General features: G+C 41.8%; 1 protein-coding gene across 4 annotated transcripts in view; it reads right to left on the bottom strand.

Annotated features, from left to right (window-relative positions):
- Positions 1–20,173, bottom strand: part of LOC139406746 (lysine-specific demethylase 4A-like) — a 54,118-nt gene that overhangs the window by 26,415 nt on the left and 7,530 nt on the right. For 3 of the 4 annotated variants that reach the window (XM_071149732.1, XM_071149735.1, XM_071149733.1), the window contains exons 3-10: positions 18,568–18,726; positions 18,254–18,429; positions 14,400–14,514; positions 13,633–13,826; positions 13,278–13,327; positions 13,088–13,191; positions 11,756–11,893; positions 8,438–8,688 (exon numbers count right to left, since the gene is read on the bottom strand). In XM_071149732.1, coding sequence (XP_071005833.1) covers positions 8,438–8,688; positions 11,756–11,893; positions 13,088–13,191; positions 13,278–13,327; positions 13,633–13,826; positions 14,400–14,514; positions 18,254–18,429; positions 18,568–18,708 — 1,169 coding nt within the window. In that variant the 5' untranslated portion in view covers positions 18,709–18,726. Of the gene's footprint in view, positions 1–8,437; positions 8,689–11,755; positions 11,894–13,087; positions 13,192–13,277; positions 13,328–13,632; positions 13,827–14,399; positions 14,515–18,253; positions 18,430–18,567; positions 18,727–18,896; positions 18,994–20,173 lie in introns of those variants that run through there. The other variant, XM_071149734.1, reaches the window with a different exon arrangement.

The raw sequence follows: 20,173 nt of genomic DNA, 5'->3' as shown, positions 1-20,173 counted from the left end.
TTCTTGGCAGGTTTGTTGTGGTGCCATATTCTTTCAATTTTGTAATAATAGATTTAATGGTGCTCCGAGGGATGTTCAAAGTTTCTGATATTTTTTTAGAACCCAACCCTGATCTGTACTTCTCCACAACTTTGTTCTTGACCTGTTTGGAGAGCTCCCTGGTCTTCATGGTGCCGCTTGATTAGTCATGCCCCTTGCTTAGTGGTGTTGCAGACTCTGGGGCCATTCAGAACAGGTGTATATATACACACTGCTCAAAAAAATAAAGGGATCACTAAAATAACACATCCTAGATCTGAATGAATGAAATATTCTTATTAAATACTTTTTTCTTTACATAGTTGAATGTGCTGACAACAAAATCACACAAAAATTATCAATGGAAATCAAATTTATCAACCCATGGAGGTCTGGATTTGGAGTCACACTCAAAATTAAAGTGGAAAACCACACTACAGGCTGATCCAACTTTGATGTAATGTCCTTAAAACAAGTCAAAATGAGGCTCAGTAGTGTTTGTGGCCTCCACGTGCCTGTATGACCTCCCTACAACGCCTGGGCATGCTCCTGATGAGGTGGCGGATGGTCTCCTGAGGGATCTCCTCCCAGACCTGGACTAAAGCATCCACCAACTCCTGGACAGTCTGTGGTGCAACGTGGCGTTGGTGGGTGGAGCGAGACATGATGTCCCAGATGTGCTCAATTGGATTCAGGTCTGGGGAATGGGCGGGCCAGTCCACAGCATCAATGCCTTCCTCTTGCAGGAACTGCTGACACACTCCAGCCACATGAGGTCTAGCATTGTCTTGCATTAGGAGGAACCCAGGGCCAACCGCACAAGCATATGGTCTCACAAGGGGTCTGAGGATCTCATCTCGGTACCTAATGCCAGTCAGGCTACCTCTGGCGAGCACATGGAGGGCTGTGCGGCCCCCCCAAAGAAATGCCACCCCACACCATGACTGACCCACCGCCAAACCGGTCATGCTGGAGGATGTTGCAGGCAGCAGAATGTTCTCCACGGTGTCTCCAGACTCTGTCACGTCTGTCACATGTGCTCAGTGTGAACCTGCTTTCATCTCTGAAGAGCACAGGGCGCCAGTGTCGAATTTGCCAATCTTGGTGTTCTCTGGCAAATGCCAAACGTCCTGCACAGTGTTGGGCTGTAAGCACAACCCCCACCTGTGGACGTCGGGCCCTCATACCACCCTCACGGAGTCTGTTTCTGACCGTTTGAGCAGACACATGCACATTTGTGGCCTGGTGGAGGTCATTTTGCAGGGCTCTGGCAGTGCTCCTCCTGCTCCTCCTTGCACAAAGGAGGAGGTAGCGGTCCTGCTGCTGGGTTGTTGCCCTCCTACGGCCTCCTCCACGTCTCCTGATGTACTGGCCTGTCTCCTGGTAGCGCCTCCATGCTCTGGGCACTACGCTGACAGACACAGCAAGCCTTCTTGCCACAGCTCGCATTGATGTGCCGCACTACCTGAGCCACTTGTGTGGGTTGTAGACTCCGTCTCATTCTACCACTAGAGTGAAAGCACCGCCAGCATTCAAGTGACCAAAACATCAGCCAGGAAGCATAGGAACTGAGAAGTGGTTTGTGGTCACCACCTGCAGAACCACTCCTTTATTGGGGGTGTCTTGCTAATTGACTATAATTTCCACCTGTTGTCTATTCCATTTGCACAACAGCATGTTAAATGTATTGTCAATCAGTGTTGCTTCCTAAGTGGACAGTTTGATTTCACAGAAGTGTGATTGATTTTGAGTTACATTGTGTTGTTTAAGTTCCCTTTTTTTTTGAGCAGTGTACTATACTGACATCATGTGACACTTAAATAAAGTCAACCTGTGTGCAATCTAACTAATTATGTAACTTCTGGAGGTAATTGGTTGCACCATATCTTATTTAGAGGCTTCATAGCAAAGGGGGTGAATAGATATTTAGACTTGTTTTTGTGCTGCTGTGCGTTTTGTTTCTAACCTTACTTTGCTACCTGCCAACTTCCCAGTTTTTACTTTTTAATTACCATTTATATTTTTAGTTTTCCCCACCTCGCTCGACTTTTTCACTCTGGACACTTTATCTGGACGTGCTTCGTCAGGACCTCCACCGGCCGAAGATAAGTAAAAACATTAACATGATGCCTTCTAATTGCAGTCGCTGTACTCATAATATACAGGAGAACGATCGCCTTACAGCGAGGATAGCTGTGCTGCTAGCCTAGCTTCAGGCTCAATCGTTAGGCAAGGGTAATTTAAGTGTAGGAAAGAATGAAAGTGTCTGTGCCACCAGTAAGTACAGATAGTAGTATAAATCCCCTCGCACAGTCCCCGCAGCCAGACAACTTTCTCATGGCTTCTGGAAGGAAATGCTGTAGGATTGCTCAACCGGTGTCACTCATGCAGCCGAAAGAAACCTTCAACCGGTTCTCCTCATTAAGCAGCGAGTCGGAGTCAGAGGCCGAGCCTTCTCTGGTCTCTACTCCTCCCATTATGAGGTCTGAGACGCTGAAGCCTCCCACCATTAGCTCTGACAAATTGAAAACACTAGTCATTGGCGACTCCATTACCCGCAGTATTAGACTTAAAACTAATCATCCTTGGAAGCCTGTGTTTCAGACATAAGGAAGTGGATGGCTGCAAATGTTCTACTTTTAAACTCAGAACAAAACAGAGATGCTTGTTATAGGTCCCAAGAAACAAAGATCTTCTGTTGAATCTGACAATTAATCTTGATGGTTGTACTGTCATCTCAAATAAAACTGAAGGACCTCGGTATTACTCTGGACTCTGGATCTCTTTTTTTAACAAACATATAAAGACTGTTTCAAGGACAGGTTTTTTCCATCTACGTAACATTGCAAAAATCTGAAACTTTGTCCAAAAATAATGCAGAAAAATTCATCCCTGCTTTTGTCACTTCTAGGTTAGACTAATGCAATGCTCTACTTTCCGGCAACCTGGATGAAAACAACTAAACAAACTTCAGTTAGTGCTAAACACAGCTGCTAGAATCTTGACTAGAACCAAACAATTTTATCATATTACTCCAGTGCTAGCCTCTCTACACTGGCTTCCTGATAAGGCAAGGGCTGGTTTTACTGCTAACCTACAAAGCATTACATGGGCTTGCTCTTACCCATCTTTACGATTTGGTCCTGCCGTACATACCTACACGTATGCTACAGTCACAAGACGCAGGCCTCCTTACCGTCCTTAGAATTTCTAAGCAAACAGCTGGAGGCAGGGCTTTCTCCTATAGAGCTACATTTTTATGGAATGGTCTGCCTACCCATGAGAGACGCAGACTCAGTCTCAACCTTTGTCGGCCTCGTCTCAGGACAGTAAGTTGGTGGTTGAAGATATCCCTCTAGTGGTGTGGGGGCTGTGCTTTGGAAAAATGGGTGGGGTTATATGCTGCCTGTTTGGCCCTGTCCGGGGGTATCGTCGGGCGGGGTCACAGTGTCTCCCGACCCCTCATGTCTCAGCCTCCAGCATTTATGCTGCAGAAATTTACGTGCCGGCGGGCTAGGGTCAGTCTGTTATAGCTGCCGTATTTCTGCTGTCTTATCCAGTGTCCTGTGTGAATTTAAGTACACTCCCTCTCAGAGGCGGACCTGAGCTGTAGGACCATGCCTCAGGCCTACCTGGCCTGACGACTCGTTTCCCCAGTCCACCTGGCCGTGCTGCTGCTCCAGTTTCAACTGTTCTGCCTGAGGCTATGGAATCATGTTCACCCTGTTCACCGGACGTGCTACCTGTCCCAGACCTGCTGTTTTCAACTCTCTAGAGACAGCAGGAGCAATAGACTCTGAATGATCAGCTATGAAAAGCCAACTGACATTTACTCCTGAGGTGCTGACCTGTTGCACCCTCTACAACCACTGTGATTACTATTATTTGACCCTGCCGGTCATCTATGAGCATTATAACAGAACATGGCCAAGATGTTCAAATCTCCACCCGGCACAGCCAGAAGAGGCCACCCCTCATAGCCTTGTTCCTCTCTAGGTTTTCTTCCTAGGTCCTGGCCTTTCTAGGGAGTTTTTCCTTGCCACCGTGCTTCTACACCTGCATTGCTTTCTGTTTTAAGCTGGGTTTCTGTACAGCACTTTGTGACATCAGCTTATGTAAGAAGGGCTTTATAAATAAATTTGATTGATATGCACACACCACTTTCTGTTTTTTATTACAAGTTATTTTTTTCATTTCACCAATTTGGACAATTTAATTTATGTCCATTACATGACATCCAAATAAAAATCCAGTTAAATTACAGGTTGTAATGCAACAAAATAGTAAAAACAGCAAGGGGGATGAATACTTTTGCAAGGCACTGTACTTTGCTCCGTTCATCTTTTCCTCAAGCCTGACTAGTCTCCCAGTCTCTGCCACTGAAAAACATTACCATAGCATGATGCTGCCACCACCATGCTTCACCGTAGGGATGGTGCCAGGTTTCCTCCAGACATGACACTTGGCATTAAGGCCAAAGAATTCAATCTTGGTTTCATCAGAACAGAGAATCTTGTGCCACGATACAATCCTGTCTCGGAGCGCTACGGACAATTCCTTTCGACCTCATGCTTAGTTTTCGCTCTGACATGCACTGTCCACTGTGGGACCTTTATAGACAGGTCTGTGTCTTTACAAATCATGTCCAATCAATGGACTTTACCACACGTGTACTCTTGTTGTAGAAACATCAAGGATGATCAATGGAAACAGGATGCATCTGAGCTCAATCGAGTCTCATTGCGAAGAGTAAGAATACTTACGTAAATAAGGCATTGCCGTTTTTATTTTTAAAAAAACCTTTAGCTTTGTCATAATGGGGTATTGTGTGTAGATTGTTTTATTTAATCTAGTTTAAAATCAGGCTGCAACGTAACAAAATGTAGAAAGTCAAGGCATCGGAATCTTTTCCAAAGGCACTGTATATACATCCGGCGAGACATCTGGCTCACTTCTACATTAATGTGGATGTTACCCTGATCACAGATAATCCTAAATGACTTGTAAATAATGACAGAAAAAGTTAGAGGGCCAAAGGTCATACCCCCAACACATGCTAACCTCTCACTAGTACCAATAACAGGGGAGGTTAGCATGGAGCGTTGGTGATTAACACTGGCCAAATGAGGGTAGATTTTGTAATTGGTGGGTAAGAATGTATATTTTACCTGCCACATTGGCCACACACTATTTGGCAACAGTTTTATTTATTATCCAAAGCCCACCTGTCGAATTGACAAGGCAACTTAAGTATGACTTTGTCCTCGTGTTTCTTGGCCATTTAAATATTTTGTTCACATCCTATTTTGGTTTTCAATGTTAATTTGAGTTTGCTGCAACATTCTGCTGCTAAGTGCCCGAGTTACCACTGAAACGGCCCGTCCCGGGCCAGCTGAACCGCTGTCTCATCTAACGATTGCTCCATGGTCAATCAAGCACACTCTCCAAAAACTGTATTCCTTAACTTTTAGTCACTGTCTCTCCTAAATTTGTGTGCTTCTACATTTCTACTTAGAAGCTCATCATGTACTCCTTGTAAAAAATGTTAGCGTAGAGCCCTGAACTATAATAATAAATAGTCCGTATCACTCAGCATTGTGGCAGGGAAGGAACTTTCTTGATGTTCATGTTTGTATTATTGGATCTATACCAAACAAAAATATAAAAGCAACATGCAACAATTTTACTAAGTTACAATTAATAAGGAAATCAGTCAATTGAAATAAATTAATTAGGCCCTAATCTTGGGAGCCAGGCCCACCCACTGTGGTGCCAGGCCCAGCCAATCAGAATGAGTTTTTCCCCATAAAAGGGCTTTCTTACAGACAGAAATACTCCTCAGTTTCATCAGCTGTCCAAGTGTCTGGTCTCAGACGATCCCGCACTTGAAGAAGCCGGATGAGGAGGTACTGGGCTGGCTTTGTTACACGTGGTCTGCGGTTGTGAGGCTGGTTGGATGTTCTGCTAAATTCTTGAAAACAACGCTGGAGGCGGCTTATGGTAACAAAATGAGTATTCAATGCTGTGGTGTGCATTCCAATTGCATGTGGCATTGTGTGACAAAGCTGCACAATCTTAATGGCCTTTTGTCCCCAGCACAAGGTGCACCTGTGTAATGATCATAATGTTTAATCAGCTTCTTGATATGCCAGGAAGGATTATCTTGGCAAAGGCAAAATGCTCACTGACAGGGATGTAAACAAATTTGTGCATTCAATTTGACAGAAATTAACTTTGTATGGAACATTTCTGGGATCTTTTCTCACATGATGAGTTCATATTTTTGTTCAGTGTAAATTGTCTTAACAGACGCAGTTCACAAAAATAAAATTAAGCGACATAACCCTTTACTTATTAGTAATACATTTGTGAAACAATAGAAAGCATGCTCATCTGTTTGATTTTTGGGTGTAATCATGGAGGAAAAAAAAAAACTTGATAAAAAAAATCTGAGTGGCTGGTACTTAAAAATAAAAAAAATAAAAAATTGTTTTTATCTACCTCCCACAGTGGCTGGTGGACCAAAAAATTATTCCCACCCTGTTAACATGTGTTATCTTTGACCATCTAACTTTCTCACTCATCATTATTCACAAATCATTCAGGATTATTCGTAATCATTTTTTACATTAAAAGTGACTCCAAAATGACAATGCATTATTTACCATTAATTTCTACTGGGAACAAAATGATCAAAACAACCGAATCAAACTGCCAATGCATCCAACAAGTGTGTAGGATCACAAGCTTGATATAGTCATTGCGTGCTAGGAATATGGGACCAAATACTAAACTTTTGACTACTTTATTTATAAGGATCTTTAGGTGCCAATAATTTTGACCCCTACCTTTAAGGGAAAAAAGTAATACTTGTATATAGTAATACTATATTTTCAAAGAAGCGTGGGTCATCCTTATTTGGACCGTATAGGTTAATAGGCCATATCGGTTTAAGGTCCAATAACATTTTAAATCTTCCATCGACCTTTATCTGTTTGGACAATTTGTACATTTGGATCAAAATGACTTAATATTCACACCTTTTGAATTTCTTTGCCCATGGGAAAAAAATAATAATAATTCACCCCCCCAGTCCTTTTTCCTCACAACTTCACCTAAAATTGTTGAATGAGTTTCCTGTAAACAATAGAAATTATATTCCTTCTCTTTTAGCCAGGTAAATGCTGATCGTCTTTTCTTATTATGTGCTAAGCCATTACAATTATAACTGGCTAATACTTATTTCACCACAATGAAATACAAGTTTCAAATCTATTTATCATATATCTATTTATCATATATATATATTTATAAATATATATTTATATAAATATATATTTATATAAATATATATTTATATAAATATAGATATATTTATATATAGATATAGATATATATATATATAGATATAGATATATCTATAGATCTATAGATATATCTAGATATATATAGATATATCTATAGATCTATAGATCTATCTATATCTCTATATCTATATATAGAGATATAGATATATATATATATATATATATATAGATATCTATATATATATATATATAGATATATATATATATATAGATATCTATATATATATATATATAGATATATATATATATATATATAGATATCTATCTATCTATCTATCTATCTATCTATCTATCTATCTATCTATCTATCTATCTATCTATCTATCTATCTATCTATCTATCTATCTATCTATCTATCTATCTATCTATCTATCTATCTATATATATATATATATATATATATATATATATTCATATATATATATTCATCATTAAAAAGTACCATAGTGATTGAGTGTCCATACCATGATTGTGCATTGCTACTAAGTAAACCTCTAATTGGTCCCCACTATTCCACCAGCTAAAACCCCTCCCCATCCCGAGTTGGGTTGTCAATCCCAGTGACTGGCACACCCACCCCTCCAGATACCATGGCCCCCAAGAGACCAGGACCAATCCTTCGAAAAGAGCACACAGTGCCACCCACAGAACAGAAGCAGATCAGCCGTCAAAAGCATTTCCATCGCACTCACCTCAATTTGTATAATATAACTATTAAAAAATGATATTAAAAAATCCTTCACCTTAATTTCCATAATTAACAGTTAATATTTGTAATAAATTAGGTAGTTCATGCAAAGGATTGCTGACATTTACATTTTGGCAAGCAAATATTTTTTTTTTTTTACAATTATTGTGAATCATTCTATATTGTCCCTAACATCTTTACTCCCTAGCAAGTTATGGGACACACCATTTCCCCCACAAACTGGGGATTTCATTTAATGCCAATTGTACTTTCATTGGGCGCGGATATCAACTCTAGGGGTTTAAGCTATACCAGCTGGAAATGACAAACATGACAGGGTAAGTGAGAACAGTAAAGTACAGACCTCGTCTCCTCCTGTGCAGTGGTGCCTGGGGTGTCCTCCTCCTGGTCAGGGGCCTCGCTGGGGCTTGGACCCTCCTTCCCAGGCTCCCCTGTCTTCTCTCCCGTCAGGAACTCAGCAGCCTCTGGCGTGGGCTTGGAGTGGTCAATAGGAATGTTGTCTTTCCCTGCCTTCCATGCCTTGTAGCGATCTGGTTGGAACTTCCTCACAAACACATCCATGGAGATCTTCACCATGTCTTTACGGCACGAGCACTGGGAGAGATAGGACAGGGATTGGTCATGAGAATATAATACAATAAATGCCACTTACTAGACTCTTAGCCAAGGCAACTTACAGTAAGTGAGTGAGTGCATGGATTTTTTTTTTTTTTTATGTGATACTTGCTGGAGTTAACTTCTCTAGGGTAGGGGGCAGCATTGGGAATTTTTAGATGAAAAGATTGCCCAAATTAAACTGCCTGCTACTCTGCCATAAACGGTAGAATATGCATATAATTAGTAGATTTCGATGGAAAACACTGAAGTTTCTAAAAATGTTTGAATGATGTGAGTATAATAGACCTCATATGGCAGGCAAAAACCTGAGAAAAAAATCCAACCAGGAAGCGGGAAATCTGAGGTGTGTAGTTTTGACCCTTGCCCAATCGAATACAGTGTCGATGGGGTCATGTTGCACTTCCTAAGGCTTCCACTAGATGTCAACAGTCTTTAGAAACTTGTTTGATGCTTCTACTGTGAAGTGGGGCCGAATGAGAGGGGAATGAGTCAGAGGTCTGCCAGCAGCCACGAGCGTTCACGTGAAAGCGACCTGCGTTCCATTGCATTTCTGAAGACAAAGGAATTCTCCGGTTGGAACATTATTGAATATTTATGTTAAAATCATCCTAAAGATTGATTCTATACACTGTTTGACATGTTTCTACGGACTGTAACGGAACTTTTTGCTAAAAAAGCGAATAAAAGTAGATATTTGGACATAAATGAACATTATCGAACAAAACAAACATTTATTGTGGAACTGGGATTCCTGGGAGTGCATTCTGATGAAGATCAAAGGTAAGTGAATATTTATAACTATTTCTGACTAATGTCGACTCCAACATGGCGGATGCGGTCTCTGCCTGGCCGGTTCCCCTCTTTCCACTGAGATTCTCTGCCTCTATTACAGGGGCTGAGTCACTGGCTTACTGGTGCTCTTCCATGCCGTCCCTAGGAGGGGTGCGTCACTTGAGTGGGTTGAGTCACTGATGTGATCTTCCTGTCTGGGTTGGCGCCCCCCCCCTTGGGATGTGCCGTGGCGAAGATCTTTGTGGGCTATACTCTGCCTTGTCTCAGGATGGTAAGTTGGTGGTTGAAGATATCCCTCTAGTGGTGTGGGAGCTGTGCTTTGGCAAAGTGGGTGGGGTTATATCCTTCCTGTTTGGCCCCGTCTGGGGGTATCATCGGATGGGGCAACAGTGTCTCCTGACCCCTCCTGTCTTAGCCTCCAGTATTTATGCTGCAGTAGTTTGTGTCGGGGGGCTAGGGTCAGTTTGTTATATCTGGAGTACTTCTCCTGTCTTATCCGGTGTCCTGTGTGAATTTAAGTATGCTCTCTCTAATTCTCTCTCTCTCTCTCTCTCGGAGGACCTGAGCCCTAGGACCATGCCTCAGGACTACCTGGCATGATGACTCCTTGCTGTCCCCAGTCCACCTGGCCGTGCTGCTGCTCCAGTTTCAACCGTTCTGCCTGCGACTATGAAATCCTAACCTGTTCACCGGACCTGCTGTTTTCAACTCTTTAGAGACAGCAGGAGTGGTAGAGATACTTTTAATGATCGGCTATGAAAAGCCAACTGACATTTACACCTGAGGTGCTGACTTGCTGCACCCTCGACAACTACTGTGATTATTATTATTTGACCATGCTGGTCATTTATGAACATTTGAACATCTTGGCCATGTTCTGTTATAATCTCCACCCGGCACAGCCACAAGAGGACTGGACACGCCTCTTAGCCTGGTTCCCCTCTAGGTTTCTTCCTAGGTTTTGGCCTTTTTAGGGAGTTTTTCCCTAGCCACCGTGCTTGCTGTTTGGGGTTTTAGGCTGGGTTTCTGTACAGCACTTTGAGATATCAGCTGATGTACGAAGGGCTATATAAATCAATTTGATATCAATTTGGCTTAATTTGGGCCTCCCGGGTGGTTCAGTGGTTAAGGGTGCTGTACTGCAGCGTCGTCCGGGTTAGGGAGGGTTTGGCAGGTAGGGAAATCCTTGTCTCATCGTGCACCAGCGACTCCTGCGGGCCAGGCGCAGTGCGCGCTAACCAAGGTTGCCAGGTGCACGGTGTTTCCTCCGACACATTGGTGCGGCTGGCTTCCGGGTTGGATGGCGCTGTGTTAAGAAGCAGTGCGGCTTGGTTGGGTTGTGTATCGGAGGATGCATGACTTTCAACCTTCGTCTCTCCCGAGCCCGTACGGGAGTTGTAGCGATGAGACAAGATAGTAGCTACTAAACAATTGGATACCACGAAATTGGGGAGAAAGGGGTAAAATTCACACAAAAATATACAAAAAAAAGAAATTTGGCTTAATTTGTCATTTGAGCGCCGTACTCAGATTATTGCATGGTTTGCTTTTTCCGTAACATTTTTTTGAAATCTGACATTAAGGAGAAGTATATCTTTAATTCTGTGAATAACACTTGTATCGTTTATCAATATTTAGTATTTCTGTAAATTGATGTGGCTCTCTGCAAAATCACCGGATGTTTTTGAACTACTGAACATAACGCGCCAATGTAAACTCAGATTTTTGGATATAAATATGAACTTTACCGAACAAAACATCCATGTATTGTGTAACATGAAGTCCTATGAATGTCATCTTATGAAAAACATCAAAGGTTAGTGATTAATTTGATCTATATTTCTACTTTTTGTGACTCTCTTTGGCTGTGTATTTCTGTGATTTGGCTCTGACCTACCATAATCGTTTGGTGTGCTTTCGTCGTAAAGCCTTTTTGAAATCGGACACTGTGGCTGGATTTACAACAAGTGTATCTTTAAAATGGTGTAAAATACATGCATGTTTGAGGAATTTTAATTATAGGATTTCTGTTGTTTTGAATTTGGCGCCCTGCAGTTTCACTGGCTGTTGACAGGTGGGACGCTACCGTCCCACGTACCCAGGAGATGTTAAATCCATAACCTTGCCTTTGCTAGTGCCATGCTTTTACCAACCACACGACAAAACACCATTCACACACACAACCATATGACCTGGAATCACACATTCAATGTGTTAATTCATTTGTACATATTAATTCATCTGTACATACCAGTGTGGCTATTTTGCCATAATCAATCCATCGCTGTGTGGCAAAGTTGGTGGACTCTGCACAGTTGAAGCCGTGGTTGAAACCAGCATGGTAGCCAAAAGGGAAGGTCACTATGAACTGGCCTGCCTCCTGGGTGATCTAAACACACAGACACACATAAGTCAGACCACTGATCTAAAGAGGTGGACACTAGGGTTGGGTGATGTCAATCTTTGTCCTATAGTGATTAAGTGCAGACAAACAGTGATACGATGGTATCGGCCCCTATTGGCCAACTCCCCCAACAAGGACCGCTAGCGCGAGCTCGCTTGCTTGCGTCAGGAAGGACCAGCAGAATCATGACAAAGGTATTTTAGAGCCAAACCTTTTTAAAGTTGCCTATTACGCTATGTTCGAGCCGTGGCAAGAAAAATTGTGCCCACACGCAAGTGACAGTCAAGGAGCCTCAACTGCAGAGCACCCAACTCTGCTGTCCCCAGAATTGTATGAATATTCAATGATTCGCATTTTAATAAATGCTCTCTTATTATGCCTAGGCTTCTATACATTGTAGGTAGGCTGTAGCCTACATTGCTAATAATAGGCTGTGGAAATAGGCCTACTCTACACATAGTTTCTTTAATAAGCTATATGTTTTCTTTTGACTTCATTCAATTCTTCTATCTTGATATTGCTTGCTCAATTACACTTTTTGCCTACATAGTGCTTTCATAAAGCATTCATACCCTTTAACTTATGCCGCGTTGTTACAACCCGAATTCAAAATGGATTAAATAAAACATCACACCCATCTACCCCATATGACAAAGTGAAAACATGTTTAGACATTTTTGCACATTTATTGAAAACTAAATACAGAAAATCTAATTTACTTAAGTATTCACACCCCTTTGCTATGACACTACAAATTGCGATCAGGTGCATCCAATTTCCTTTGATCATTCATGAGATGTTTCTACAGTTTGATTGGAGTACACCTGTGGACAATTCAATTTTTTGGACATGATTTTGAAAGAAACACACTTGTCTATTTAAGGTCCCACAGTCGACAGTGCAAAGTCCAAAGAACTGTCCGTACATCTCAGAGATAAAATTGTGATGATGCATATATCTGGTGAAGGGTAGAAAACATTTCTAGAGTGATGACTTAACACAGATGTGCAAAGCTGATACAGGCATACCGAAGACGACTCAAAGCTGTAATCGCCGCCAAAGGTGCTTCTACAAAGTATTAACTCAGGGGGTGAATACTTATGTATGTAGCTTACAGTATAGCCAGAAAGTTTTTGGTCAGTAAAGCTGATTGTATTATGCCATTGAAAGAGAGGTCACCTTCTCAAATGGTATGCCGTATTTCTTCAGGATGGAGGGTGAGATTAGAGTCATCTTGTGCCGCAGGAAAGCTTCACAGCTCTGAGCACTCCCAGGGAAAAACCCTGCATGAGAAGAAGTCAATTATGTTAAGAATTCTGCTGACTACTCTGGACATAGATACACAATAAGGAAAATTATTTTCAAGTACCTTTAGCGAGACGCTCCAATCTCTTCCCATGTTCAGGGGGAACAACATACCTGTAGAGAGATAAGAGCAACGATGTCAGTGGTTGTCAAGATGCTATGTGTTAGGTAAGTAAATAAAATAAGCTTTGTCCTAGCCAGAGCGGCCCATAGGGTAGTATGAAGCAGCTCGATGTACAAATACACCTCCTGGACAGGACGCTAGTGTTGGGTGTTACGTATAATAATAACAACCCACACACACACGTTTAATTTGTAAACTGTAAAATCGACATACAGTAAATATCTACTGGTATAACTTCACTGCACTGAACCTTCTGTTTTTCTAACTATGCAAAATAAATAAAACTAAACTCTACCAGGACTTGGGCTCTCCAAAGTGAAGGTAGTTGATGCTGTAGAGATCCATGTCTTCAGTGTGCCAGGCGAAGGTACTCTTCCACATGCCAAAATACAGGTAAGGAGTGTTTACCCCTTTGATCTTGATCCCACTCTCCCTCTCCACAGTGTCCAGGATAGTGTTCAGATGACCAATGTTCCACTCTGTCACGTCCTAAGAGAGAGAGAGCAGAGACGATGTTGTTAAAGGCCCAGTGCAGTTGAGGTTGGAAAAATACTGTGAAAATGATAAGAGCGGTTTCAAAAGGCAGCCTGAAATGTAAGCCTGTTGTGGTGGGATGGAGTGTTGGCCTGCTGGTGACATCACCTGGCGTTAAATTTGTTAATAGACCAATAAGAGTTCCAAACCAATAACAGCAGTTTTCAGTTTCTCTCCCCACTCAGACCACTCCCAGACAATCCTAGAAGAATTTTTGCTTGAGAAATTGCTCTTTGCTGAGAAGCTATGTTCTCAATTAAAATGGTCAAAAAGAAAACGGTTGTACATTCACAAGATACTTCATTTTTACCCAGAAATGATTTGATATTGATATAAAAACGGCTGCTTTGGAACTTTAAGGGTGACGATATTGACATTTAAACAGAAGGCTGTGGGTTCAAATCCGAAATGGAGCCAAATGGAGGGCTGATGTTTGGAGAATACATTGGTAAAGTAAAAGCTTGTTTAATGACAGTGAATGGTCTATTGAAATATGGAATGGTTATGGAATGAGATGGAATCACTCACTGGATCATAGAGTGTTCCGTTGACATCCGCTCCATAGAGAGGGGGGTTAAAAGTCAGGTTCTTCCAAAACTTTCTCTCCAGCTCATCAAAATCCACATATCGGGGGTTACAGAACCTACAACAAAAGTAACAGAAGATAACTAAACAAGTAGGGCTGTATATATTTCCTTTTCAAGACGATTCGATACTGATCTAGATACATGCCATGGGCTCCAATACAGGAACGATTTGGTGCGACTCAGTTTGATTAAAAAACGAATCGATGCAATTTGGTTCGATGCACTAACATTTGCTGCATAAACATTAATTTTTCATTTGAAATTCAAATCTGCTGAGCTTGTGTGTGACTGTAGGTCTATGGTGTAAACTTGGGACTATATCAAAATGGGGTAGGCTGGTTTTTCAATATTGTCAACACTATTTCTTGGAAATTTCTCCAATACATTTTAATATTTAAAGCTACTTTAAGTTAATACCTGTAGTCAACTTCTGCCATACTTAGATGTTAGGTTCTAATTATCAGTAAGAACTCAAGACACTATGAAAGCTCAAACCAAGTTTATTCTTCTCAAAGGATCGAACAGCTGAACAGAAGACATATTCACATAAAGCACTGATATTTAACCCTTTCTCCAATGCGGAGTCTCCTCCTACACATCTGAACAGCCAATGCATCTGTTGCTAGTACGAACTTTAGTGATACCCATTCTTCCTCACTTCATTTGACCTGACCTCAGCACCAAAGTGCTCACTCCAACTCACGGCTGTCATGGTGACTGGTACCAGACTGTCTCTTCTCCCAAAAGATCCCTGATGGCTAACAACAAATCCTGACAAAGTAAATGTTATACATTACTCTCTCTTCCTCAGTGACATGAATATGTTTTCCATATTCTCAGAAAAAGCAGATTGTGTGCTTAATTTCACCTGCCACATTATGAAGTTCCCCAGAGCAGTTGAGCCAGTCACGTGTTGGTTTGTAAATAGCATAACGGGAGAAAGCAGGAGCTGGTGAGTCCATAGCGTTCTATAACTATGGGCAAGTCTCTGTTGTGCGACGCACAGGAGGTGATGAAGTTACACTTGTATGAAATTCAATGGCTAAATGTTTGCCATAAGCTAGTGGATTTCTGCCAGAAGTTTAAAAAAAAGTTCTGGAAGAGATGCATACAGTTACCATTCCCCCCCCATCACAACTTTGTTGATTTGCACAGTTTTCCCCCTCGCTCACTTTTGCTTGGAAATGTCCGAACTCACCAAAAATTACATTCAGTAGCTACTAACTATGCTTGCATAACTTTGAGCTGGCTTTGCAATTAGTTATGTTCGCTTTCGCTCGTTACCGTTTAGCTAAACACTGTCTATGTAATGTCACTATTAGTTTGTGCTAATTTTGTTAGCATTCTGGTAGAGGCCCAATGGGATGCTCTAACTTTGCCGCCCCTTGTGGGCCATGCCGGTAATACCGTAAATCCAGGGATGAGGAGGACGGTATGACGATATGAAAATCTGGATATGGCCCAAGCCTACTTTGGTGTATGTACTATGTAGCAGTGCTGAGCCATTAACTGATATGCAATGAACTAATCTTTGCAGATTGTGTTTGAGCTAGTAATGTATCAATATTTATCATTTACAAATAAAATAAAAAATACACTGCATTCAGAAAGTATTCATACCCCTAGACTTTTCCACGTTATGTTAAAAAAAATATTAAGTCCTCAAAACACAACTAAAAACATACCTTATTTACATAAGTATTCAGACCCTTTGCTATGCGACTCGAAATTGAGCTCAGGTACATACTGTTTCCATTGTAGAAACAGTTCATGGATGATCAATTTGATCGGAGTCCACCGGTGGTAAATCCAATTGATTGGACATGATTTGGAAAGGCACACCCCAGTCTACATATTGTCCCACAATTGCACGTTGGAGCAAAAACCAAGCCATTAGGTCGAAGGAATTGTCCGTAGAGCTCCGAGACAGGATTGTGTCCGCACAAATCTAATGAAGGTACCAAAACAAATGTCTGCAGCATTGAAGGTCTCCAAGAACACAGTGGCCTCCATCATTCTTAAACAGAAGACATTTGGAACCACCAAGACTCTTGCTAGCCAAACTGAGCAATTTGGAGAGAAGGGCCATGGTCAGGGATGTGACCAAGAACCCGATGGTCACTGACAGAGCTCCAGACTTCTTCTGTGGATATGGGAGAACCTTCCAGAAGGACAACCGTCTCTGAAGTACTCCACCAAATCAGGCCTGTATGGTAGAGTGGCCAGACGGAAGCCACTCCTGAGTTTCCTGTAAGTGCCTTTTACTGAGAACATGAGAAACAAGATTCTCTGGTCTGATGAAACCAAGACTCTTTGGCATGAATGCCAAGCACCACATTTGGAGGAAACCTGGCACCATCCCTATGCTGAAGCATGGGTGGCAGCATCATGCTGTGGGGATGTTTGCAAGGCAATGCAGGAGAATCTTCGGGACAAGTCTCTGAATGTCCTCGAGTGGCCCAGCCAGACCCCGGACTTGAACCCAATCAAACATCTCTGGAGAAACCTCAAAATAGCTGTGAAGCAGCGCTTCCCATCCAACCTGACCGAGCTTGAGGATTGGGAGAAACTCCCAATATAGTTGGGCCAAGCTTGTTTTTATTTCATCTTTATTTAACCAGGTAGGCCAGTAGAACAAGTTCTCATTTACAACTGACCTGGCCAAGATAAAGCAAAGCAGTGCGACAAAACAGACTTACACAAACAAACGTACAGTCAATAACATAATATCGTCATACCCAAGAAGACTTAATGCTGTAATCACTGACAAAGGTGCTTCAACAAAGTACTGAGTAAAGGGTCTGAAATCCTATGTAAAATCCTGTGTAGATTAAGGGGGGGAAAAAAACTAATTGAATCAATTTTAGAATTAGACTAATGTAACAAAATGTAGAAAAGGTCCAGGTTCTGAATACTTTCTGTAGGCGTTCCTTTGTCCAGGTGGGAAAAGGCAGTGTGGAGTAGGATTGAGATTGCATCATCTGCGAATTGTAGAGGGCCTAGGGTTTCTGGGATGATGGTGTAGATGTGAGCCATGAACAGCCTTTCAAAGCACCTCATGGCTACCAACGCGAGTACTACGGGGTAGTCGTCATTTAGGCAGGCTACCTTAACTTTCTTGGGCACAGGGACTATGTTGGTCTGCTTGAAACATGTAGGTATTACAGACTCAGTCAGGGAGAGGTTGAAAATGTCAGTGAAGACACTTGCCAGTTGGTCCATGAATGCTTGGAGTACACTTCTGGCCCCGCAGTCTTTTGAATGTTGACCTGTTTAAAAAGTCTTGCTCACATCGGCTACAGAGAGTGTGATCACACAGTCATCCGGAACAGCTGGTGCTCTCATGCATGCATGCATGCATTCAGCCCGTCTGGTAGACTCACGTCACTAGGCAGCTGGCAGTTGGGTTTTCCTTTGTAGTCCGTAATAGTTTGCAGGCCATGTCACAGCCAACGAGCGTCAGAGCCAGTATAGTAGGATTCAATCTCAGTCCTGTATTGACGTTTTGCCTGTTTGATGGTTCACCGGGATTTCTTATAAGATTACGGATTAGTGTCCCGCTCTAGCCTTTAGCTCAGTGTGGCTGTTGCCTGTGATCCATGGCTTCAACAGTGTTTTGAGAAATAAAACCAATATTACAACCATGTGTAGCCTATAACAATGTATCATGTGTCCTATAACATGTACCATGTGTAGAACTTTGTTAACAATGTGAATGTACTATATTACAACCATGTGTTAAAAAAAAAAACTATGTTAAAAATTAATACTGTGTTTAACAGTGTGAAAGCTCACTTATCTGTGTTGGCAGTCTTGCGGAACTCTCGGACGGTCATGGGTTTCTTTTGGATGTTGTACTGTGTGAAGAGACCGGACTGGCCAGTCACCACTTGCTGTATAGGAGCAGGGATCACCAGGTCATCTATGTCATCATAAGTACGTCTGGGCTTCCAGTCTTTGGGTGAAATAACCTGCAACACACACACAAAGCATAGCATTGTCTTAATTTATGCAGAGTGTATTCTTTATAGAATGGGATATAAACATTTGAAACATAATATGCATAAGCAGTCATCATTCTATCTTCAGAAACAAACACACACACTAACCTTAGCCATTCCAGCTCGGTGAGCTCCTTGTGACTCCATGTAGGCGATGTAACGGCTGAAGTCCTTAAACTCCTCCATGGAAGGGTGAAAGGTCATGATCTTGGAGCCAGGAGTCTGCTGGGATGCAGTGTCTGTTGCCATCCTGGAGTTGTCCAGTGTCTGCAGATCAGAGCAAGAGAGAACATGTGTTTGTTGTTGATCTGATATGTGTTAATTGAATCACATTTTGATAGCCAATGCTTCACCTCTGACTTATCATTTTGTGTTAAAGGAAATGTTCACCCATTTTGAATGTTAATTTCTTGTTGTGTATCTGAGTGATGTCCTACCGATTCCCAGGGTCATTTCATGTTTATCTTAGATGTTGGTGTTCAAGCAGGCAGAAATCCAGCCGGTATGCATAACACAGCCATAAAGTCGCTCTCACTACAATGAAAGTTAATAGGAATAAGACTTACATCGCGAAATCATCATACATTTCACATCTCAATATTGGCCGATGTCATAACTCGGGAGGACGTCTTCTCTCAAAAAGGGCCATTGATATTTTTGTGATATTCCTACCTCAAGAAATTTGTAATTTAACAGAGGGTCTAGCACATTTTTACTATTTGCCTGCCTCCTTAGTCCAGGGTGCATTGCATGATGCCGCTGTCAGAGATATTATAGGAATCCAAGGAAACTATATCTCCCTTCTAACACCCCACCCAGCAGACTGTCAACCAATCGCTTTCACCTTGTCATGCTGCGTCACGCAGTTGCTAAGCTAATCTTCACGCAATCCCTTCTCAAAGTCAGTGTCAAATGTGCCTATTTTCCTCGAAAGTACGTAATGTCACGATTCCAAAGCTATACGATTCTACAGATAGCAAGTTAAATTCTCACATCACGGAAAAGATTTGTAATGTCATACTTCTTGCTGACGAAATTCATGCGCCCTAGTCTCACATTCACTTCTTCATGTCAAAATAATGGTGCCAGAGGGGGGAATCCCGTTTTATGAGCTTCAAACAAAATAAACAATGAGGAAAACAATGACAAAATTGCCTAACTTATTTTGTACATAATGTTGCTGCTACTACTGTCTCTTATGACCGAAAATAACTTCTGGGCATCACAACAGCGGAAGGTAGCCTAGAGGTTAGAGCGTTGGACTAGTAACCGAAAGGTTGCAAGATCGAATCCCCGAGCTGACAAGGTACAAATCTGTCGTTCTCCCTCTGAACAAGGCAGTTAGTTAACCCACTGTTCCTAGGCTGTCATTGTAAATAAGAATGTGTTCTTAACTGACTTGCCTAGTTAAATAAAAGGTTATTAAAAATGACTAAAAGGCGATTGCTCACTTCGAACTGGATGAAGATTTTTTTATTTAACTTCTTATGGCTGGGGGGCAGTATTGGGTAGCTTGGATGAATAAGGTGCCCAGAGTAAACTGCCTGCTACTCAGGCACAGAAGCTAAAATATGCATATTAGTAGTAGATTTGGATAGAAAACACTGAAGTTTCTAAAGCGGTTTGAATGATGTCTGAGTATAACAGAACTCATATGGCAGGCAAAAACCTGAGAAAAAAAATCCAAGCAAGAAGTGGGAAATCTAAGGTTTAT

The sequence above is a fragment of the Oncorhynchus clarkii genome, chromosome 4 (genome assembly GCF_045791955.1).
Source record: "Oncorhynchus clarkii lewisi isolate Uvic-CL-2024 chromosome 4, UVic_Ocla_1.0, whole genome shotgun sequence".
NCBI classification, from domain to species: Eukaryota; Metazoa; Chordata; class Actinopteri; order Salmoniformes; family Salmonidae; genus Oncorhynchus; species Oncorhynchus clarkii.
The sequence above is the reverse complement of the archived record's forward strand: the minus strand, read 5'-3'. Positions and strand labels throughout refer to the sequence as shown.